General features: G+C 39.8%; 1 protein-coding gene across 3 annotated transcripts in view; it reads right to left on the bottom strand.

Moving 5' to 3' along the window:
* tub (TUB bipartite transcription factor) overlaps positions 1–25,703 on the bottom strand; it is a 52,517-nt gene that overhangs the window by 8,476 nt on the left and 18,338 nt on the right. The window contains exons 1-6 of one of the 3 annotated variants that reach the window (XM_086182826.1): positions 20,215–20,641; positions 10,117–10,168; positions 8,152–8,314; positions 6,835–6,972; positions 4,958–5,110; positions 4,246–4,367 (exon numbers count right to left, since the gene is read on the bottom strand). In XM_086182826.1, coding sequence (XP_086038952.1) covers positions 4,246–4,367; positions 4,958–5,110; positions 6,835–6,972; positions 8,152–8,314; positions 10,117–10,168; positions 20,215–20,252 — 666 coding nt within the window. In that variant the 5' untranslated portion in view covers positions 20,253–20,641. Of the gene's footprint in view, positions 1–4,245; positions 4,368–4,957; positions 5,111–6,834; positions 6,973–8,151; positions 8,315–10,116; positions 10,169–20,214; positions 20,642–25,703 lie in introns of those variants that run through there. The other 2 variants (XM_086182817.1, XM_086182832.1) reach the window with 2 other exon arrangements.

The following is a 25,703-nucleotide window of genomic DNA, read 5'->3' as shown; positions in this document are numbered from 1 at the left end:
AGCAGAGGAGTTCAGAAGCTGGATGGAGGCTGGACTTAATGATAGCTTCAAGCCATTTGATTTGCACTTTGGCACACAGAGAGTTGTCTTCCTGATAGTAGAGGTTCAGATTAGTGTCAGCGGCGGGTCTTTTTATGTGCCTGTTTTCTGACTGTCTGCTCATAGAGGCTCTTTGTGGGCTTGTATTCTATCTTCCTCATATCTTTATAGCTGTTGCTATGAATCCATATCACATAATGCAGTTTATACCGTTAAACATAAGCATAGGTGCCCCCCCACCCCAGTCCAATTCAATTTGCTGATGGGCTTTTTACATTTGTTTTTGATGCGTTTTTCATTGATTTTTCAAATCCAGGCGCACCGGTGTTGTCAGATTGAGAAGTTTTTTTCACCTATTTTAGCTACTCTTGATCGCTCTGGTCTGCAAAATATATTGTTGTGTAGGTACATAATTCACATTCATATTGGCCTCATTGTTGATTAATTATAACCTCCAGAAGCTCAGGCAAACCTCATATATAAAGTTCAGCCGCTGCTCATCTTATCAATGTGTGTTCCAGCACCAAAGTATTTATACCAGGATGCCGGAGTGACTGTCTGGTTTTTAACGACCACTGGCTCATGGTCAGTCATTCGCCTCAGGTCAGAGTCCATCTCTGCCTTGTGGTAACTCTGAGAATGATGGTTGATGTCACACCAGTCGATGAAGGTCTATCTGGTTGAATGTGGGCTCCATGATCTTGTGAGGTAGAAGACTCAAAATCACAGTGTATTCTGAGAATTTTATGGTGAAATTATTAGGATGCACTTTGTCACTTGTGCAGAATGTAAGGAACGCCACCTTCAACTGAATCTCTCTAAAACTGAACTCATGGTCTTTCCAGCTTGTCCATCTGTTCAGCCTCAGGTCAGTGTCCAACTTGACTCGAGCCTACTTGTGCCCACAAACTCAGCCAGAAACCTGGGTGTCATGATTGATGACCAGCTGACCTTTAAGGTTCATGTGGCCTCAGTTTCTTGGTCTTGCCGTTATGCCCTCTACAACATCAGGAAGATCAGACCCTTCCTGATCCAACAGACCACACAGCTTCTGGTTCAGGCTCTTGTCATCTCACGCATTGACTACTGCAACTCTCTTCTGGCAGGCCTCCCTGCATGCTCATTCAAGCCTCTGCAGATGATCCAGAATGCAGCAGCATGTCTGATCTTCAACCAGCCCAAAATGGCACATGTCACCCCGCTGCTGGTTTCTCTTCACTGGCTTCCAGTGGCAGCCAGGATCAAATTCAAGGCACTTCTCTTGGCTTACAAAACAATCACAACAACAGCTCCAGCCTACCTGGAATCCCTGATCCAGGTCTACTCTCCTTCTCGCCCACTATGCTCTGCATGCGAAAGGCGCCTGGTGCTTCCAGCCCAGCGCTGCTCCAAATCCCTAGCCAGACTCTTCTCTTCTGTCGTTCCCAAATGGTGGAACGAACTACCCAACTCTGTGCGTTCTGCTGAGTCCCTTTCTACTTTTAAGAGACAATTTAAGACTCAATTGTTCAGAGAGCACCTAGGCACTGAACCTGACTCTTCTCCTCTTTGTCCTGTGGGGTAGAATAAGTCAGAGGGTCCAAGACCCAGCACTTAGTGATTATGCAGCACTAACTGTGTTGTGTGATGTTGTATGTCTGTCAAAAAAAAAAAAAAAAAAGGGAGGGGGGGCGACACTTCTTCTGCCACTAGATGGCAGTACCTGTGACCAAATCACAACTGAAGCACTTTTGCGCTTCCTATGGGCTTTTCATTAATTAAGTCTAAATTCTTGCTTGTGTTGTACGTCGCTTTGGACAAAAGCGTCTGCTAAATGAAATTGTAGAATTGTAGATGTAAAAAGTGAATAAAACCATTTAATAAGAGAACTGTAAACAGACATTTCCTTCAGTTTCACTAAAAGCAGGTTACGCAGTATTAAACACTTGGGGGGAGAAAATCAATAAATATATTTGAGTGTAGAACATTTTGTTCTCAAGGTGTACGATGCTGGTGATGGAGACATCTTGCACAAAGCTAGGGCTTTCTGAGTGAGAGAGCACCACATGGTGGAATACGCTGGAAAACATCCTGGTGACAACTACATGCCCTCGTTTGAAGCAAAAAAGAAAAGAAAAAAAAAAGAAAAGCTGACATTCTGTGTATGTTTACCTACTTAATAAAACATTCTGTACTGCAATGATACCGAACAACAGGTGGATCCACTTCTGGCCAGCAGGTGGTGTCAGTGTCTGCACCACACTGTCACATTCATAACTGGTTTGTCAAGCAAATCTCATTCAGTTTATTTTAACTTCATCCAGTGTGATAATTTGTTTATTTGCATTTTCGTTCATCTAAGATTTTGAGTCAAAAAGTGTTTGTTTGTTTCTGAAGTTTGACAGCTCAGTTCCATCATTGGTCTGCATTGGTCCTTTGTGATTTAAAAAAGTTATTTAAAATTTTTTAACTACCAGCCCTGTTTTTATTTCTTAAGGCTTCTTTTGTCATATTCATGCAGTTTCCATTTTAATATAGGTTGTATTAAAATGGATGACAACTTTCTTTTTGACTGCCAGAACTTAATGTAAGCTGTTCATGCAGGCACTGCTGAAACTGAAGACACCCATCCATCTCTCAGAGGTTTCTGCCTTCTTCTGCCTGCTAAAAAGGAATTTTTTGGAAATTTTCTAAGAAGATATGCTTTTGCACAGAGTAAAGATTGTGCAGCCTCTTGAGGCAAATTCTGATTTGTGATTTCCGGTTTTAGTCATTGACTGATGACCAGCTAAGCCAATCAAGCATTCGTGCAGGCAATATGGACCAATTCACACACGCAAATACATACATACTGTATGTAGTATATTTATTGTATTTTTATCTTTAATCTTATTTTTATTCTCTTATTTATTCCCACTGTCATGTCCGTTTTTTAATTTTTTATTTTTTTTTTAATGTCATGCTGCTCAGTTGTACCATATTTTAATTGCCCCTCGGGGATAAATAAAGTCATCTGAATCTGAATCTGAATCTGAATCAAAACAACCTGCAGTTTACTTCTGAATACAGCTTTATGTTCAAGATTGCTTGACTGTACATGTTGTTTACAAGCTAACTGAGTAGATCATATTATGGTCTTACTAAATCTCTGGCCTAAAGTGATTCAAATCAACTGGTGCCCAAGTTGTGCTTTGCTTCTTTTTATGTGTGCAATCTGCTCTGCAGTACAACCTAGTAAAAAAAAAAAAAAAAAAACTTTAATATGCCTACATTTGGTTGTATAAACTACATATCAGTGTTTACAATGACCTGCCTGGATCTTCATGTGAGGCACTCAATCACCCAACAGATGTTTCCAAGAGCTACATAAGGTGTCTCTGAGATTATTGTTCTACTGCCTTCTTATGGTATCATTGAGGGATTGGACCAAATATCAATACTGTGAAATATGTTTTGATACTTCTATGATTCCGCATCCATTTAACCATCCATTTTTTCTACCGCTAATCCGTTAAGGGTTGTGGCTGGAGCCTATCCCAGACAGTGGGTGAGAGGTGAGGTTCACCCTGGACAGGTCGCAGGGCCATCAGGAGCAATTAGGGAGTCAGTGTCTTGCTCAAGGACAGTTCAACATGGTCACTGGGGGAAGTGAGGATCAAACCAGCGACCCTTCAGTTGCTAGACATCTACTCTACCTCCGAGCCATGCCGACCTTCCCACAGTGATACACTGGCACAAAACATTGATATTTTTTTATCTTCTTTATCAAAAATGGCTGGTTTTATAAACAAAGTCCCCTCTCGATGACTTTACCTTTAGTAGTGCAGTTCATCTCAAATTCTGTGAAACTAACATCAGTAATCCGTCTTCCTCAATTACATGGATGTGGTGGTGTACTGGAGATTCATTGCTGTCAAGAATCGTTGTATCTTTTGAATGTATATTGTGAATATGAGATTCCACTCCTGAACGATACTATGCATGAAGAGGAAAGCTATGCAGCAAATAAATAAATCAAAGCAAAAAATAGCAAAATCATTTTTGTTGTAGAGGGACAAAGTACCAAACTGTACTTTCGGCCATGAATTGAATTAGGTCCAGCTGTGCCACTAAATTGAATCTACATTCTTGTCAGTTTGTAATCTGCTGGTAATTGTCCAGGCTGCTGAGCAGAACATAGACATCACACAGAGAGCAGGAATTTGTGGTGTGAAATTCATTTCTTACCTTACACGACTTCTTGCTAGTGGCAGACCCTGGCCTGGTGTTGCTGTTGAGCTGTGAGGAGCTGGAGCTAATTTCATCTTCGTCATCTTCTTCTTCATCAAAATTCATACTGCTGGATATACCTTCACAGACAAAAAAATGTTTTCAAGAAATGAGGAGGTGACAATAGAACGCAATCATCCTTGCCACTAACTGGATACATGAGATAAGATACTGCAATACAGGAACGCTGGAGCACCATCACATCTAGTCAACTTTTACAGTACACATCTTTGCACGTACAGGTTACTTAAAACCTTGCACAGTTTGAGGTTGAAGTAAAGCAAGGTTAACCCATGCTATGATCCTAGAAATTCACTGTAGCATTACTAGAACAAATACATATCTAGTAAGAATACCTAGCATTTTATTTTACATCTGACTTTAGCGTTCATGGCGCAAAGCATAACAAAAGGTGTATGTAAGGGTCAGTTAGCTGAATGTGAAATACTTATATTTAAAGGCAGTAAAATGATGCCTGAATTGAATTTTAATTAAATGATTACTAATCCATGAAGTATTTTATTGCAACCCTACAAAATTATAATTCTGGTTGCAGCTGTTAGTTCCAGTGTGATCAAGTACTCCACTTTCCTTCCCTCAGCAGTGGATCAGGATGCTGTGGGTTTAAATATGGACCCATATACTTTGCTGTTGACAGCATGAGCGGTACCTTTCTTGAGCATGGTCACCCGCAGGTCCTGTTTACTCTGTGACTGAGAGCAGCTCATGACAGCCTCTGCCTCACCCTCCTCTGTGGTGGTGTGACCCACTGTCAGGATTTGGATCTGACCATCCTCCTGCTGGGAGGCCAGGCTATCCATCCCTGCTGAGCCACAAGAACAAACTCCATCTCAATAGGATAGTGGCGCTGCTGTTTTTGTCTCATGTCAATGCATTTTAAAAATTGTTAGCAGAAAGCTGTTCCCTACGGTAGAACTAATGGGTCCAACTAAATTTGATCATATCTCCACATGTACACACTTGGATGAGTAAGTGGATGTTCTGTGATTGTGCTCTGTTTTCAGGTTATGATGGCATCTTTATTAATACATTAGCTTCATCTGTGTTAGAAGAAAGAGCCCCCCCCCCCCCACACACACACACACACACACACACTCCGTAATACGCCAAGCATTCAAGCACAGATCCAGACTGTTAATGCGGCTGACATAGAAGAAGGAAATAGTCTGAAATGGTTTTGGCCCAGAGGGGCCTGTTTTTAGCCATAATGAATGGTATTCTTGCCAATCGTGTATAAAATATTTGATCTCAGATGCTGAAATTTAATGAATAGTCTCTTTGAGTAGCTCGAGCAACTATTCTGTAAATTTGGTCCAGTTTTGGAGTGTGCAGTAATTGATATTAAGCATTCCTGATTCTATTTTTGCGTTGCTCTATCATACTCTTCTAATTGGAGCACACAGGATTAAATTTGAGACAGAGACAGAGAAGGGGTGCAACTGACCTGACTGTCCACATCTAGCTAGTTTTCTTTTCAGTCTTTTGTTTTGCTTTTCTGTAACAATCATTACAGAGATGGGCAGCCATTGCACAAGTTGAATTACATTAAATAACAAATAGTTGTATTCTTTCTTATTCTCTATATTGAGACTTTCCCTCATGTCAAATATCTTGCTTGCTGGATGCTTTGCTTCTCTGAGCTGTAACTCCTTCCCCTGAGTATTTATAGCTCTCTCTCTCCTTCTGGGTTGTTTTCTGCAGTAAAGGCGTCTTGCCGAGCCATATTTTTCCCTTGTATTGTGATATTTTTCCCCCAAGTGGTTGTTTCTCATAAATGATATTCAGGACTGCCTGATTCATGTCTGATCATTTCCCTCTGTAGTGTGTGAACTTTTGTAGGTCAGCATTGTAGGTAGCTTTGCCAAAATACCAAGACCTAATTGCAACTAAATGCACTTTTTGTTGAATTATTTCACACTCTTCCTATTATCCAAGTCAAACTTTACAACTGAAGATCCTTGATACTTCACTTCCTGTGCGATCCTGTGAGAATTCTTAAGTGCACAGTTTAGGCAAAAATTAATATACGTCTCGTCTTGTGGTTTGGAAGCAGATGTAACGGCACTCCAGCCACCACACATCAGTGCAGACAGTTGAGTTGTGACAAGCGGCTTAGCTCCGCTTGTTGCCAGATGTGGCTTGAAAATTCAACAGGCAGGCTGTTATCTGAGGTCTGCAAAGAGAGGCCTGGGCGGGCATTTGCAGCTGCTGGATAATAAGGATTTGGCTTACTTTCTTTTACACTGGCTACTTCAAACGACTTGGATCAGCTTATTTACGCATGAATTCTAAAGATCAGGAAAATAGGTTGAAAAGCGATAACCTCACTTTTTGCAAGAATCATTTACAAAAGTGCTTCTGGTGTTTAGATGATCGCTGAGCGGCTCCAGCATCTCCTGTCTGTTGGATCACTACTTGTTCTCTAATTCTGTTTGTCAGTCTCTTCTCTGGGTGGCCTGTCACATCACTTCTCTATGTTTCTCACACTGTCTAACTGCCTGTTTGTCTCAATGCTGGCAGTCTGACCTTTGTGCTTCCCCTTCCTCTCTTTCTTGCCGCTGCCTGTCTGTGGAGTGGAGCTGGCTGATGCTCGGCCCTTTATAGATGAGCGAGGTGGCTGTGGGTCCGCTGTCACCTTCACTTCCTCCTGTTCAGCCTCTTGCACTACACACAAAGATGAAGAAAGCCAGAAACACAGAAAAGGTTACCAGGGAAGATGCACGTAGAATGAGAAAAATTCAACAGAAGACAATATTGTACATTTTTTGGAAGAAAAATACCACATAGCAGTTAATAAACAGTTCACTTCTTTTGAACAAGATAAACAAAAACAGAACCCTTTACACTTTATTGAGTCTGCCATTATTTGTTGTTCTAGAAAACTGCTACAGTGTTGAAACTGTCTAAAAGTTCTAATTAATATAATGTTATGAAAATATACAGTATGTGTCAATCGTATAAAGCTGACAGTTCAGATTTAGTGATTTTTCCTTAAATTTGTGCAATACGGTGTTTAAGATCAGAGGATACATCCTTTCAGATATCACAATCTGTCCACAGTAATAAGGTTATTATTCCCCCTTTTTTCCATCTAAATATCAACCACATGCAATCTGACATTTTGTCAATACATATTCTCTCTTCTCTCAGGAGGAAGTGTGGCAGTTCATGGCCCTGAGCTCAGAAAAGCCCCTCAGAACTGAGGATTAGATTGCTGCTCTGGTCTCAGGGTGTAGATAAGCTGGCTTCATCAGTCCCAGTGTTGACACCATTTCTCTACACAAACTTAACTGTGAGTACTAGATGATTTGCAGCAAAGTATAAAATCCTGAAATACATGGTAGAGTATATGTAGTCAGATTGAGCACTAATTTATAATGGAATATCCATCCATCTTCTATACCGCTTATCCATTAAGAGTCGCAGGTTGGCTGGAGCCTATCCCAGCTGACATTGGGTGAGAGGCGGGTTCACCGCCACTCCATCGCAGGGACATCAGGAGCAATTAGGGGCTTAGTATCTTGCTCAAGGAAACTTCGACATGGTCACCAGGGGAAGTGAGGATCGAACCAGCAACCCTTCAGTTGATAGACGATTACTCTATCTCTGAGCCATGCAGTCCTATGAGGCAATTTCAACAATTGATTTTTTTCATTACGCAACATCTCAAATAGTTTGATATTTGGCCTTGTTTTTTTTACACTTCTTATTAGCAGGAAAACAGCACAAGAAAGTATCTTTATCCCAATGTTTCCTGAAAATAAGAATATTCAGTATTAATGAAGAAGTTTAAACCTCTGTTTTGTTCAAGCCATGTTTCTTAAGTTTGCCCCTCCTACTCACCATGGTAGATGGTGCTGCTGTTGCTGCTGAGGTAGGACTCTACCAGCGGAGCCTGCTCCTCACTCTGTTTGGTGCGGCGAGTGCGGGATCTTCCATCTACATTGGACTGAACCATTAGAGGCTCCTGCCTCTTCTTCTTCTGCTTCTGCTCAAGAAGTACTCGCTGTAGTGGAGGTTGAATGTACATGCACACAAGCATTAAAGTAGCACGACAATGACTCTGCCAGCATCCATTTCATCATGACATTACAGTGGCGTGAGCTATCTCCATAGTTAGTTTTATGATGAAGAAATAACAGCAGCTGGCATCTGCAGACGTCTGAGCATATGCTGCCCAAACCATTCTGACATGAGACTGAATACAGCCATTCATCTGGACTGTCACCTGTACCAACGTCCTCCAACCAGAGCTCATCAAATATTGAAGGTTTCTATTAGTGGCGAATTGAGGGAGCAGAACATTAGAACCCTCTAGTATCTCCTGTGCAGCTCATCTTTGCCCAGAAAGGAAGCTACATTTACCTGCAGTACAAAGATTTGATCTTTAAGCCTTGAACATCAAATCTAAATTACTAATATCTGCTCAATTCCATTTAAGCCTTTAGGAATTACGAGTCACACAGGCTTGTTGACCCACTCTTAACTGTGACAATAAACTTTTAACAGATACTTAAAGCAATAAAAGCAAAAATTGTAGTCGAACTCAAAATATTGACTGGAACAGTGTTAATCTGTACGTATCAGATTGTGAGTGACATTAACTACTTTTTTTAATCAAATTGGCTGAATCGGTATGTGATTCTTTGGTTTTCATCTACTGAAACAGCAAGACAAAATTCCTGAAATTCAACTTTAGCTTTTAGTTTCAATGTCCCACCCAAAGATCTGGTCCTCACCTATGAAATGTTTCTGAGGTCACCACTAGTTCCACAAACACATACATAAATGGATTTTCATGCTTTGGTACGTCATGTATCATAATGGAAGTTATTTCTCTTAATCAATCAGCCTATCAATAATTAAAGCTACCAAGTCATTCATTATCTATGATGTACACATCCTGAAAATTGGATTCAGTCTGTAAATGAGTTAAAATGATATCTTTCAACCCTTCACTATTGTTAAAAACAGCTCACTTACAGGTGAAACAGACAACCAGAAGAGCATCTTATTGATTGATTGAGGAAAGACTGCAGGACTGTTGCTGCAGCTCTGATGACACACAACAGCCTCTGCTCACATTAGTAAGGCCAGACATGCAAAACAACACTTTAAACAGAAAAAAAGAAAATTCATACATTTGTTTTGCCTGCTGATGAAACTAATATCATACGAGGATCTCATGGATAAAAATCTTTGACTGTTGTGAGAATGCTTATCCCCTCTTTGGTGGAAAGTCTAAAGTGTAAGAAGACCAAATGAATTAGACCAGAGCAATTGATTTTATGCACAATATAATATAAAAAGTATTTATATCATTTCATCTGTTTAATAAGTGGTGCAATTAACAGTTGCAAGCTCATCCAATATTCACTTGCTTCTAAAAGATTTGTCCTTTTTTGTAAGATATGTTGCATACACATCTAAAATCTTGCTGCTGAATCACATTTACAATTGTGTTCAAATGGTTGTATACAACAATGTATTAATCAAATCAGTCATAAATTGTAATATATTTCTGATGTGAAGCAGTGTATCTATTTAATCAACACAAAGAGCATGATGTGTTTTCTTATTTACAACAAAAAACACCTTATAAATAATTCCATTGGCTTTGTGCATGTATTTTACACTTCTTCAGTTTTGTAGTGCATTAATTTACACCCTTTCTATAGAATACAATCGCAGCGGGCGACAACAAGTCCTAGCTGGCACCGTGATGTAGCCATAGAAGTTTAAATCATGATATAACTGCTTGTTTGCTGCTCGGTTGGCAGAAGTGCATCGAGAACAGAAAACACATACCTGTCTATCTAGTTTCTGCTGTCGAAGGTTGGTGCCTTCATCATCTAAAGTGCTGCAAAGCAAAAAAAGAAAGAAAAGAAAAATGGTGAGAATCATGTTAAATACTTCTTTATTTTTCCGTCAAATGAGACATTTTTTTTTACAATTGTACAATTAGTTGCTACTATGAATACAAAGCTAAACACTTGGATCAGTGAAAAAGCGCATTTATACCTGAAGCAAAAGGAAATAATGAGGGCTCTGTTCCTCACAGTAGACTAAACAAAACCTAACTAGAAAACACTCAGAGATCACAAACATCCACCAAGGAGAACAATACCACAAATAGATATATGCTGTCTTGTCTTCATGATCCAGGATCTAAAATAAGATCCAGTAAAAGTGCTGGTAAAAGTTTATCACCCTTTTCATATTCAGCATCATTATCTTTCCACCTGATTTCATCAAAATCTATTCGTTTTGGAGATATCATGCAAACAAACATAACCTCTGTGAGGGAGACATTTAAGAAATTCTTTTAAATCTTTTTTCTGGCTTCTTGAACAAAGGTTACTAAACCAGTACCAAGGAGGTAAGGGGTCAACTGCTGTAGTTCAAGATAGTTAAAATAAATGATCATCGTCAAAGGATCGATATGAAGATAAAACAATTACTGCTAAATGGTGCATTCAATTTTACTGATATATCACAAGCGAGATGGAAAAGATGAACAAGACAACTGTACATGACAGCAAAGTCTTACAATTAGTAACTCAGGTTTCCTCATTACATGGGTTACAGATCACCATGGTAACTCGTGCTGATAACCTGCTCCACAGAGGCCCTTTGACAAAAGATCACGCACTTGAAGCCAACTGTTGTGAAATGGTAACCGTAAGGCCTCCTACATGGGCACGGTCACCTCTCTGGCCAACTTAATTTCAAGTGAAGTTTCTGTTTTCATGTTTAAATCCCTTTTAAATCTCTGTTCATCCATGAGCACAGACTAGGTGCTGCGTGTCAGCAGCACTACAGTCAACCCATACTGCCAGGTCAGCACAACAATAGAGAGAAGTGTTGTTGCTATGACACAGAGAGGTTTCCAACAGAATTCATTTGCCCCTTATTTGTCCATAGGCAGGGGAGGGATCATTTAAGTCTCAGAATCTTGCCATTAATGGGACGCATTCACAAATTAGATCAAAACCTGCCGACAGCCTGACTACCTGAACGTACTTTACATGATGCACTTCTGCACTCGTCGTTCTAACTCAATTTATGTCTCTGGTGATATTATGAATGCATGAAGCAGAATGCCTTAGCTGAACTTGATTAGAGACAGGCACAAACACAAAGTCTGAAAAGACCAATGCTTCAGTTTGGTGTAAGAGACGGGAGCTGCTGAACTCCGCTTAAAACACTGAGATCTTGGATATCATCTTGGATAACAGTTATGTTCTCTGAATCAATCAAGTTGAAATGATTTAGTCAGAACACATATACTGCGTAAGCTGATGGAATAGAATCCAGAAAAAAAGAACAAATATGGCTTGGTTTTATGAATGGAGCAAGAGAGCTTCATTTTTCTCTTGTTCTGTCCTCTGTTCTACTGCTTTAATTACTCAAAACTAATGATTTAATTTTAGACCGTGCCTCAATTAATCCATTTTAGTTTCTTGGTCTTTATTTTCATTTGCAAATTTGTCAGGAACACTGACTTGAGTGCATGTACAGAAGCAAACATTGTCACAGTCTGTCTTTGACTGCACTACTCACATTTGAGAACACTTAACAGTATCAAAGAGTCATCAAGCATATGGACAGCAGCGTCTGTCACAGAGGCAAACACTGAGTTGGCTGTATGCTGTGCAGATTGTAAAGCCCTTTCAGGCACATTTGTTTTGTAACCTATAATAAAACTGACTTCACATTCCCACACACACAGTACTGGATTTTCACTGTACATATTAGTAAACACACCTTTTTGGTCACAGAGGAGAAATGATCCCCTTTAGTATCTTCTATAATCCACAATGTCAGTTTGTATTTTAAAAGCTTTTGATCTTTAATACTTCATGTCCCACTGCCACCCAGATTATCTTGTCTTCTGCAGGAGAACAATATGTTGTTCCTCTGACAAATGATATACAGTACACCCATCCATCCATCCATCCATCCATCCATTTTCTTACGCTTATCCTGTTAAGGGTTGCGGGGGGGGGGGGGGGCTGGAGCCTATCCCAGCAGCCTTCAGGTGAGAGGCAGGGTTCACCCTGGAGAGGTCACCAGTCCATCACAGGGCCAACACATAGAGACAGACAACCATTCACACTCACAGTCACACCTACGGTCAATTTAGAGTATCAATCAGCCTCGTCCCCTCTTGATGTCTTTGGACTGTGGGAGGAAGCTGGAGTACCAGAGAGAACCCACACAGGAACAGGGAGAACATGCAGACTCCACACAGAAAGATCCTGTGTTCCAGCCAGGACTCTAACCTGGAACCTTCTTGCTGTGAGGTGACAGTGCTGACCACTGCACCACCGTGCTGCCTACAATAAATCTGTAAAGTTTAAACCCTTAAGTTTTAAAACAACCAGTGCTTGAACAACGTGACAAGAACAGAAAATGAATAAATAAACTGAGAAACTGAAAATGAAAAACAACAAAAAAGCACCTATAAAAAGCCAAACACTGATTTAAGACATGCGATGTGGCTGATGAGAGGGAGGCTCTGCCACATCCTGGACACCACTACACCAAAAACAACTGTTCAGAAGGAGCGAAGCAGATTATCAGATGACCTCATTGCTCTGGGAGGACAGTTGGGAAATATCATGTCTCTAATTCCGATCCCTGATCATATCACCTATTCGCAAGCACTGTTTTTGTCAGGGAAAATGAGAAATAAAAATTTCCGACTTGCTTTTATTTCGTGGTATGAAGCTGTGGCATCCGGTGCTTGATGACATTAAGACAGCAGAACAAGCTGCCTTGGACACCAGTTTTCCAAGGGTATACAACTGAGCGTCATCAGCATAGCAACGACAGGACGCGGCATACTTATACGTAACGTTCCCTTTGGGTATCATGTGTGATGAGAAGAAAATGAAGCCAAACACTGATCCTTGAGGCTCACCATACAAGAGGGGGGAAATCGATGTCCCTCTCTTATATGGTGATCTACAATCTACAGTCTAATAGGAGAACCTGAAAAGGTTCTCCACAAGGTAAGAATAGAATCATTCAAAGCCCACCCAGAGCTCCAGGTGCTCTAAGAGAAAGTGGTGGTCCACGGTTTCATAGCTGCACTGATATCTACCAAGGTTAATGTTGTGCAGTCTTTAGCTTCCACAGACAACAGCAGGTCTTTCATGACTTTGACTAGACCAGCCCACTCTGCTTTGACCAGAAACCGGAAAAACAAAAAATATTTTTCTCTCAGTTAAAAAACAAAAACAAAACATTTGAAGGTGATCAAAATTAAAGAACATTCAATGCAAGAATATATCCATGCAGCACAGTCACCTTGCACAATATGAAGCTCATATTTGATGTCAGCCTGTGAAATACCTTTCCTGGTTTGCCTTTCCAATCTGTTTACTCTATCAAACACAACTGGGTAATGTCTCTCTCTCTCCCTCTCCTTCTCTCCCTCTCTCTCTCTCTCAAAACACCAGAATTGACTTGAATCTTATTTGATTTGTTGGTGCTCTGTATACTGACATAATGGCACTGGTCTAGGCAAATGTTTAAAGGTCACCGTAGCGCAAGCAATGTTGACAAAAGGATTTCGACTAGGCGGAAACTGTTTCTCTAATGACAACTTAGCATTTAGTTTTCACACTGCTGCTGTCTTATACTCAATAATAAAAAAAAGCCACAAATACATGTGAATCTGAAGAGATAAATATTATTCAAGCCTAATCTGAACCTAAGCTTACCTTAAGCCTAACACTCATCATCATATAATCAATGTCAGGTGTGCTTCATTAGAAAAGTACAACTATTTAAATTTTTTCATAATGCTATCATATTTTTAGATTTGTATTCATTAAGCCTTAATCTGCACATCCATCCCTTTCTCTTTAGCGTGATATCTCAGAGGAAAGTTCTTCAAATTCTGCCACAATAATTCACTTGGACTCTGAGCCGATTAGAAAGACCGTGATGGTCAGAGGTCAAAGCTAATTAAGACAGCCACAGAATTCTGTATTTATGTGTCTCATCGATCTCATTTTAATATCATTTGAATTGTGTTGTTTTCTGACTCTCCCATGAACTTTGGAAGTAGGTGATGCGTGAGTCAAGAAAAAGATCAGACCATTGTCACACAAGACAATTTAAACACAAACTGAAATGAAATGTCATTTTACGGGAAATGAAAACATCATTATGCAGTTACACTTGAAATAAGTTCCATAGAACAGTTGGATTATTTTTCATAATATTCAATTTAGTTGATACATTTTTGACAAAGGCTTTTTTTTTTTTCAATCTTTTCTCTTTGGTGATTTTTATATAAAATGACATAAACAACATCGGTTAGTTGCACTAGGAAAAGTACAAAAGAGATGGACTCAAGAGCAGCAACCAGCAGCCAGCAGCATTTTGGAGGACTGATATTTACATTACATTACATCACATCTTTTAGCAGATGCTTTTGTCCAAAGCTGCTCACATAAAAGCAAAGTGAACAGCTGAACTAAACAGAGAAGATTACACAGTCCTATCAAAAAAAAAGATCTGACAAACAGTGGAACGAACAACACAACTAAATTACTACAAAATAATGACAGAACAAGGAGCAGGCGGCAGGACATGAGAGCAGAGAAGAGCACAAATAGGAAGCGGGTGAGGCTGACAAAGACTGATGCAAGCCACTAAAATAGGGAAGGCAACCAGGACAAGAACTGAATTAAAAAAATAAAATACAAATCCTAGAATTCCAAACAGAAGAAACTCAGATGTCCAGAAAGGATTGTGATTGTTTGTGTGCGTTTATCATCTGAGTCCTTACACATCACATGTTAAGAACTACAGTACATTAATTGGCAAAATTTTACTAAAATAGTTGCGAGGATCTTCCACAAATATTGTTTCCAAACCAACATCAATTCCATGCTAGTCCTCTTCTGTCATTTGTCATGCTCTACAACATTTTCAAGACTTATTTTTAATATGTCAATCCAGGTAACCCAGAGGTATTGTTTTGAAAGAAAAAAATTTCCAAAAAGATCTCAACTAAGGTGATTGATTGAGGAACACCACCAGCGAATGTCACTAGCTCCTTTTGGCCTGCAGGATCAAAACCTGTCAGAACTCTCTTGTGCCTCTTGGTCTGCTTTTCACGAAACTGTATTTTCTAAAGGTGACTAGACTAATAGATCGCATTAGCAAAATGACAGGATATTTATTTAGGTAAATCAATTAGCTTGATGTTCTCTGTTCCTATTTTGCCACAAAGTCTTTCCCTCCCATCTCCAGAACTTTCAACCACTAGTGGCAGACTCACTGATTGTCCCCCTCAGCTCGTGTGGCCAGGGATCTCAGGGACCCCAGAGAGACCTCCTAGGTTCCTAATTAGAGGGCGATGAGAGGTTTCCCCCACAAGAGTACGAGTTACAGCACCAGAGGATGAGGGGCGGTGGGGGAGAGGTGCAATGATGAAATTACTGAAAAGCTTTTGTTTTCTTCTCATGATAATTTTTTATTATATTTAGATGCAAATTGTGATTAAAAAAAATCTTTCACCTGTATCTGATGATCTCATATATTATTCTTTTTTTTTTATTTGCGCCTTTATTGTAGGACTTTTTAAGTAGTTCCAAGGGTTTGACATAAAAAAAGAAATGCCGTTGCTTTGAGACAAATATATAATCTACCTTATTTACTGTAATGATGTCTCTATCGCCGTCTATGTCACATTTTACATTCTAGAAAAAGTACGAGCGGGGAAATCTCTCATGCATGCTGTGACACAACATATTATCACCTAAATACGAATGATAAATGGCGATCATGGTTAATTCACTCTCTGTTTTAAGATCGGTTTGGTTGATACTCTCCATTCTTCTCATAATTTTCTAATGATAAGTCTAGGGCTGCTTTTATTTCAGTCTACTCTGTTTCCCATTTTTAATTGCTGGATTCACTTATTTACTTTTAAGAAGCAAAGCTCTTTGTAATGCTGTTTTAAGTCATATAAAGGTGTTTTGTTTATATTCTTTATTAATGTCATTGCTAACTGACACAACTGAGAATGCGCCTCAAATTTTTATTTTTATTTTAATGTTAAATTGTACTTCATTTTCATATCTCCCTGCTTGGCAAACGCTTTTATTTTTGATTTAATTATCTAATCATGCCATAGCTGCATGATTAATAAGACCAGGATAGTTTTTACAACTTATTCTTCACTTGAGGGAGTTGATATTCAGTCCTGCGGTTATAGTGCGTAGCATCAATCAGCAAACATTTGTCCAACATGCGTTTCTGCAAAATTGCTTGTAGGTGAAGACAAAGGCCCACACAGATGTTATGAAAATGTATTTACTTCCCACACTCTGTGACACATACAGATAAACAAACCACTCCATGTGTGCAATCAGAGTGATCAAGTGTGTGAATGGGCATCAAACTGGGAGATAATGAGACAGATGGAGTTGCTCCTCTGGAGTTCAAACAGCCTCTTATTGTGTCACGTGACACACTGATGGTGAGCTTGATGAGAGCTTTATAATTTGCTCAGGCAACATAAATATCTATAGAATAATTTGAGATTCAAGTTTATGAATTATTTGTTTTATGAAGTACAACAATGAATGCCTTTTCAAGTGAAAGTTATTTAAGAGAAGCTAGAATTCTCCAAAAAAGAAGGTGTGAAATGCTCTGAAATTCAAACAAATATGATGAAGTAGAGAAGACAAAAGTGATGAGAAAGATGGTCCAATTAACTCCTCAGAAAAGAGTGAATGAAAAAGCTTTAGTTCAGTACGTTTGATGTTTGTTACACACCTCCATTTTGTAGAAAACCACACCTTAAAGAGTGACAGGTGTCGTGTGTTGGTGCCGAGGACTTTTTTGTAAGTAAGAAGTTATTAACTGAGAACATTTTTAGAAGAGCCCAAATGTTATCTGGTTATAGTGACAGACTGGACAAATTCTAACGCCTCCAACTCTTAACAGAGATGATTTGATTGGCCTGAACAAGCTAGTCCCAGTGTCTTTTCTCGTAATATCACTTTTTTCCCTTCGAGAGGCAACGAAGAGTCACAGGACAACAAGGATCTCATGAATATTTCAATCACTCACACAAGCGCGTCACCCTGCTGCAAATGGTTGTACAATAGACAGGACTGAGACTCTTACGCCAAAGCCACAATGGAGACGTGCCATGCGTTAAGTCATTGGCACGTAACGGAACTGCTTGTTCTGCCTTCTATGGAGATTCTGCCACTTGCGTGACTCGGGAAAGGAAGACAGACCTGCTGTGAAATGATAGAGGTGCCAAAGAGAGGCAACACGTGGTGTATTCAGTACAACTGCTCTAATTATTTGCAGCGATTAATAATTGTAGCGACCATTGCTACACTCATGGTACATGTCACAAATGGGTGCTAAGTATTAACGATTTGGACTCGTCATCTAGTGGCTGCTAGAAATTGAGATGATACATGAGGCTCAGCGGGTTCCTTTTTAGCAGCTTGAAGTTACTGGTCACAGACAGGTCCATTTCAAGGAGAAAATCATTCTGAGTGAAGGGTTTTCATTCTTTTAACCAATCAACCAAAGAGTGTGACCACAGGTGAGTGTCAGAATGGAAATGACTGGTAAATGGAGACTTTAGTCAGCAATAATTAAGCATTTCCTTGTTTCTGCCAATAATTCTTTGTTTCAGCAACAACTTGTACTTCCATCAATTCATCCATTTTCTTTATTCTGTACGGGTTCGGGGGGGGCTGGAGCCTGTCCCAGCTGCCGAGAGGCGGGGTTCACCCTGGACGGGTTGCCAGTCCATCCTAGGGCCAACACATATAGACAAACAACCATTCACTCTCACAACCACACAATTTAGAATATCTGATTAACCTCGTCCCCTCTTGATGTCTTTGGACTGTGGGAGGAAGCTGGAGTACCAGAGAGAACCCACACAGGAACAGGGAGAACATGGAGACTCTACACAGAAAGATCCTGTGATGGAGCCGGGACTCAAACCTGGAACCTTCTTGGTGTGAGGCGACAGTGCAAACCACTGCATCAGTGTATTGCCAACTTGCACTTTTAACAGTCTACATGCCACAATGAACTTTAAGGTGAAATTCAGTGTCAACAACCCAATGGCAGAAAAATATCACTTCCAGCTCTGATGCCTTTTAGCTTGTTTAACCATACTCTAGTGCAATTGGCTTCATCTCAGCATGACACTGTGAAATTCAGGATGAGTTTTGAACCTCTTAACAGATTATTATTCAATTCCTTGTTAGAAAAATCAGGGTTTATTTTCACTGCTGGTTCTAAAGTTTGCAAGAAAATTAGCACATTTTCTATTTTGTCATGAGTGGCCCTAGAGAGAGGAGAGTTTGATTATTATCACTCCTCTTGACACAACTGCACATGCATAACCGGGTTTTGTGTGTGTCAGTCTCTGGCTTAATGAGGAATCTGCAGCACCTGATGACACTAAGGGACATTAATATGCACACAAAGGTATGCTTAGTTTTTATGACGTTTCATGAAAAAGAGTTTGTACGAAAATTAATCTGGGGGGGGCACCGATGTCCAAATTGACCTTGTACATCAAAAGACCTAATTCTGAAAACCAGGCAACCTTCGATTCGAATCTCCCAGGATAAAAATGACGCAAATGATTCCAATTGTTCTACTAAGGTTCCTTTTCCAGAGAAAACAAGAAAATCCATAAGGTTTTCACAAGCACTCCTGACATGCTGAAGTGTGTGTGTGTGTGTTTGTGACAAATGTTTCCTTCATTTGTTCATTTCCATGAATGCGAGCACTGTAAGTCTCTAATGAGATGAGAGCAGTGCAGCTCTCTTCCCCAACTCTGCACAGCAGCCCATGCATTTTTCATGGTAGCTTCACCAGATGAAAAAAATGCTCATTGAAAAACCACCAATCTCGCATCACCACCACCCCACCCCCACCCCCATCACCATCTCGCTGAAATGGCACACTTCCTTCTGCTGTGTTTTTACAGTCACCTCTTTGCACACTTTGTTTTGACACAAATCATGAAGGGGTGAAAAGGCCAAACGTACAATGCACCCAAGAAATGCAATTTGTTCTTTGGACTTCTGCATTTTTGTCATTCTAATCAAATTAGCAATTTCCCCCTTTCTATTTGACATAACCCTCACCCAGATAAATTACCTGTTTTTCATCTTGATGCGTCAAACCGTGTTAATTTGTGTTCAATGAGCAGTGTCACTAATGCACTTGAAATGCTGCAATTTATTTTACAATACACAAAATGCTAATTAACGCTTTTCTTGTCACAGACATAAATTTTGTCTTCAAATGACGATGGTAGATAACTCAATAAAGATCCCATTTGAAGATGTGCGCTAAACACACAAATTCACACACGAGTTAAGTTATCAATTTGTGTACATGTACCTAATGTATCTATCAAAAGATAATATTTAAGAAAATATTACTTCCGCATCCAGCAATACTGTATTTTTGGAAATACATCATTCATAAAAAAAGACAAGTGTAATAATTAAGGACAAAATGTAGACATGTAGTCTTTAATACTTCTTGATGTTGTTAAACATAAGATTTAGTTTTTTGTGGTGCTGTCTTCAAATATTTGCATCCACAGTAGCACACATGGTGCTATAATATCCTACAGTATAATGTGAAGTTCTCATCTTGCATTAGACATTATTTGTGCAGTGCATATTCAATAGCACCACAATCAGTGTGATCTCCTTGTCAGACACTCACACAACTGAACACTCTCTCTCTCTCTCTCTCTCTCTCTCTCTCTGTCTCACACACACACACACACACATAAACACCCAGGCACATGCACACACTGCTTCAAAAGACAAACACTGTGCCCTTTCCTGTGTTCTTGGGAATGTGGTACAGTACCTGTAGGGGATCCAGTCGGAGGTGTGCTTGGAGCTCATCCTGTATCAATCACTGACTGCTGCCGCCTAACTGCAAGGCTAACGGCCTGCAACAGCACCAGTGCAAGTGGCTACGGGGTCTGAGGACAGTGATCACATCCAGAAAACCCACACAGCCTGTTCATCCTCTGCACACAGCCCTATATCCCCAGCCTGCATGTATTTCCCCGTATGTCCTCTAGCTATTGGGGATCAGATGACTAGCAATCCAGATAGGCAGCCACACTCTACAGTAATGTACACCGAGCACATGCAATCGCCGTTTTCTTCTCTCCCATGTGTATGATTCCAGTCAGTGCCTCTCGTCTTCTCTGCTCCCATCCACCGCCTCTGCTCCTGCTCTGTGCTGCCTCTTCCCTTGCTCTCACTCTTCAGGCTGTATCTAAATCTCCCTCCGTTTCTTGCCCTTTAAATTTCCCCCCTCCCTTTTTTCTTCTTGGTCCAAATCTCGCTCACTGCCTCTTACCCCGATCTATCTCTCGTTATCTCCCATGTAGCATCACCTACAGCAGCACTGACTGCTAAGTCTTAAGTTAAAAAAAAAAATTAAAAGGAAGGTTGTGGAGAATCCCCTTTGTCTTGCCTCTTTCATATTCCTTCAATGCTATTTTTGTACAGAACCACCCCCCCCCCCCCTCTCCATGCAAGAATACTCTCTCTCTCTCTCTCTCTCTCTGCATCTCTCTTGCACAGTCTGAGTTGCACGAGGAATGCCAAGCATGGACTCAGATGTGTTTTCTGGACCATAATTTATTTATTCTCTCAGAGTAAGAGGCATTAGCATATGACTGTGCAGACTAGTGTTAACAGCCTTTAATTCAACGCTCTCTCCATCCAGACAAAGGCACCCTGTGATAGCGGCACAGCTCTGCATCTCTCTCACACACATCTGCTTCCGCCCTCCGTCTGCCGTCCCTCACTGTCACCACACAAACACACATCACTCACTGTGTTCCCAGGGTGATTCAAGAGTCCATCTATAGACAGTTAAATCAAGCCGCTTCCTTGTAACGAAAACTGCTTCACAAGGAGGCGATTCAAGTCAGCTTCATCAGTTGCAAGAGTCATGGCCACGTGCTGATTTTGAGAAAATGAATTAAAAACAACAATTGAAAAATAATTTGGGTATGAAAATCTCATTCTAATAAGTGGAGATGGAGGCATCTTACTCTCTGATGTCTGAAGAAACAGCTACAGGCAAAATCTTTTTGGTTAGTAGTTCATTCTGGGCTTAATTCCTATAGAAAGGGGACCAAACCATACAAAACTCAGATTTCATGCTACAAAGGTCAGAATCTACTCGATGTTCTGAACAGATTTGACACAGTATGTGAAGCTGACATAAAGCACTCAGAATTATACAAAAATGGGACTTGGGTAAAGACAGTGGAGCTGTTGTCAAGGACACTGTATCAATGATTAATTTCACAACTTATTTGTTGAGAAAACATCATCACTGACAATGGACTGGTAAGGTGAAGCTGTAAAAAAATGAAATAGGAGCAAAACCAACAGAAAGAAATTTTTCTGTTTCAGAAATAAAAGACAAAAATTAGTTTAAAATGAGAAGTTGTCTTAAAATACCCAGAATATAAAATCAGGAAACATAAAAATTCATGACAAGCAACATTAATATCCTTTGAAAAAAAATGTACGTGTTACTAAAAAATACTGATAACCCATTACATCCGAACATTTCAATTCAGGAAGTTATGATGAGCCACATAGAGTAGCAAAAAATGTGTCCAGTCTTGTTTCTTTCAAATAAGAACCATTTCCACGTTTAAATCACTGGTATCAAACTCTTAACCTGGAAAAAGTTTTCTCTGACTTCGTAACCTCATCCTCCCTCTCCCCTCCAGCTGAGCTTCTCACTGGTTTTAAACAACATCACATCACACTGATCTCTGCTTTAAGGCTCCTGATTCATTTTAGTATTGATTTAAGATTCTAACTGTTAAAGCATGTTAAGCTACAACAGGGGTGATGACCCCCTAGCCAGGTCGCAGACTTAGATCCTCCAGCGGGGCCTTTCTGGCTGTTCCACAGTCGAGCCTTGAGTGTAAAGGGGACCGTTCATTTGCCATCAGGACCCTTCAGCGTTGGAGCGTGAGCCTGAGGAGATGAGGCTTGCAGGATAAAATAGCTTCAATAATACAGACTTGCTTCTTTGTGATGTTGTCCTTTCAGTGCTCTTGTCCTTTCATTGTTTATGTTACTGTTGTTTTGTTTTGGGTCTTTTACTGTATTAACTTTTTATTAACTTAACCTTAATTGGCTTGTGCCTCTGCTTAGCTTTCCCTCCTTTCGTGTTCCTATCGTGCTTTCTACTGTCCGTCAAAGCCCTTTTTAAAGTGTTCATCTATTTAACATTATCGTTATTCATTTAATGTATTTTATTTCACATATTCAGTCCCATCTGCCTCATCAAGTGAATCACCTGAGCATTATTATAACATGATCAGAAGAGCATTCTCCTCTGTAACTCAGGAACATTTACAAGTCTGACATGTCTCCACGACTGTGCATATGGACGGTGGACAGACATGTGAGCTGCTGTCAGCACGTGCGAGGTGCTACTTCTACAAATGTCACATGATGGGTAAATGCTGAGTGAGCTTATCACCCTAAAAACAGGATTTTTACACGGCTCTGTAACAAATACATGCAACATATTGACAACTATTTATATTTTACTTATGATGGCAGTAAATTGTAAATGAATGTAAGTGATTGTTGGTGAGGCTCTGTGGTTAATGGTGTGTGTGTGTGCATATCAGCTGTGTGTGATGAAAGTGGCGCTAAATGGAACAAGCCATTCCACTAAGGAATGGGTGTAAGCACAGCACCCTGTTCAAGATTTGATGCTGCAGAGCGGTCTTTGAAGTTTTGCTTTGGTCACGAGAGAATTAGACGTGAAGGGGAGGCACGTTGGTACAGTTTTGTTTTTTTACAAGTAAAATGATCCTCTCCTTCCAACTGGACCCTATCATAGAAAAGACTTTCTTTTTCTTTTCTTTTTTTCCATCGGGGCTTACCATCAACGCAGCACGTAACAAGGAATGATAAGATCTCTGGGCAAATTGAATTTTTCCAGTCCAGAATTCATACATTTTTCCCAGAGGCATGTTATTGTTGGTAACAGAAGGCCATGAGCAGTAACAGTAATTATAATAATGGTCCTGGCATAGACGGCACACACTGATGTTAAAATGGATCCCTGGCTTGTGTCTGCTTGTCTTAATCAGACTGGTGAATACGCAGCTGGAGAGCGCGTGGCTTTAATAATATATCAGCTTGATCAAACATGCAGGACACGTGAATACTGACAAGTGACATTTAGCTTTGTGCAGGTGTTTATATGCGGGTTACTATATTTGTGTTGCACTGTAATCAAATAAATAACAGTTTCACTTCACAAAAAAGCTACAGTTTTATAATAGTAACACGTTCACTTTTCAAAAACAAGTCCTTTATATAGAAACACAGAAAAAGACTGAAGCGGAAAGAAGAAATAAATGGTAAAAAAGTATAGCTCAATACCATCAATAGTAATAAAATAAGCGAGTAAAATATTAAAACACAATAAATCAAAGATAAATAAAAGTAAGTTATAAACTTTGTGTGAGAATCCTGACTGAGCTAGGAGGCTATTTCTTATATGGAAAATTTCACTTTTTCTTTTTCTGTTGTGAGAACATAAATATACTGTATCATGAATTGAAAAAAAACATGGAACATTCTTGAAATTCAGTTGTTAGAATTATTCTAATGAATGAAAAAATCATAAATGAATTAGTCTGGTGATGAACAGATCTGCTTTTTAGGAGGAAGGAACATGTCAGCTACTCAATTTTCAACATATTTGTATATGTTGATGAAATTCATTGAGTTCATGTATTTCAATCTTCCACTGATGGATCTGTGATCTGGAACACCAGTTCTTGGCAAGTGGGAAGTAATTTGATGATACTACATTCATATTCTGTATCCCAATAGCCTCTGTGGCCATGGTGTCTGCAGCTGGGACTCTTGACTAAGTTGCAACTGATAAACTGGTCTTGTCTTCCAAATTCAAAAAAAAAGAAAAAAATTACATTTGCCACATTTGGAGAAGCTGTGAAATGCATTTGCCCTGTCAAACTCTTATGATGTTTTCAGCCTTGAAATACAGACTTCGAAGACGGCAATTTCGGCACAGCTCAGGAATGATTCACTTAGCGGATCCACATAATGTCACATCATACACTGGAGAGTGTGGCCCTTCAGCAAGACTGGGTACCAGCCGAGGGATTGTGACAGCAATATTACAGTACAAGCTAAATCAGCCCTACTGGCATCAGGCTTAAGAGGGTGGGTGTTATTTCCTGATGCTCACCTGTTTAATTATGTGTAAACAAGTGTAATGAATCAATAATAGCTGATATTAGATGGTGCAACATCTTATGAGTGATACTTGATGTTGAAAGTTATTATTGGCTTTTGAAATCCTGTCATGTTTTCTGTACACAACTGCAAGTTACTTTATGACTTTGAGTGATGAGAAACTCAGAAACCATCATTCCCTGAAAGCTGACTTACCAACCTTACCATAAAAAAAACCTTTTTCCTAAAAGTTCACTTTTCGCTCAAGAAAGGCGTGTGTGTGTGTGTGTGTGTGTGTGTGTGTGGGGGGGGGGGGGTTGTTTCTGACCAGAAAAACAACAGTAGAAGTACAAATATTTTCACATCGTTGGGTACCATTCAAACCACATCTGGGAGTATCAGAGAGGGGCCACTTCTCATAATCACCGAGTATTTGATTGATCTTGTCACACTTAAGTGCCAGAGAGCGTCATTATAATTTTCCACTGCACCAACTATGAATGACACGTGTAAAATACGACATCAGAGGAGCTGGTTAAACAATGGGAGTGACAAATTACACTGCACTGCCAGCCAGGAACAACCCATGGAGGCCCACCACAGTGTAGATGAGCAGCCATCTTAACATTCCAGCTTCAATTTAGTGGATAATATCATCAGTCATGGATGGAGGCATTGTAAAAATAAATAAATAAATAAATAAAAATGAAGCAAGAAATCTATTGATGAATGATGGGAGGAGGATGAAACCAGTGCTGAGAGGAATAAACAGTAGCATCCCTATTTTGAGGGGATGTATAAATCTGTACAACAGAATGTGTTGTGCAGAAAGTGTGTGTGAGTTTCTGCATGATAAGACTGAAAAGTGAATGAGTGTTTTGGCTTCAATCCAGCACTGAATGAATCTAATGTGTTTCTGCTCTCTATTGATTCTCTAACTTGGTATTGCTTGAACCAACAAATTGAGAAAAATCTAAAATTCACATTTGTGTTACATTTTTAGAGACTACTTCTTTCCTGAAGCATCAAAATAAGCTATTTAAAGATTTTGAGAGACTATTTGTGGTTGAGTTTACACACACACAC

Source organism: Aulostomus chinensis, chromosome 2 (genome assembly GCF_037954235.1).
Source record: "Aulostomus chinensis isolate RoL2024-O1b breed Wild chromosome 2, RoL_Achi_v1.0, whole genome shotgun sequence".
Taxonomy (NCBI): domain Eukaryota; kingdom Metazoa; phylum Chordata; class Actinopteri; order Syngnathiformes; family Aulostomidae; genus Aulostomus; species Aulostomus chinensis.
The sequence above is the reverse complement of the archived record's forward strand: the minus strand, read 5'-3'. Positions and strand labels throughout refer to the sequence as shown.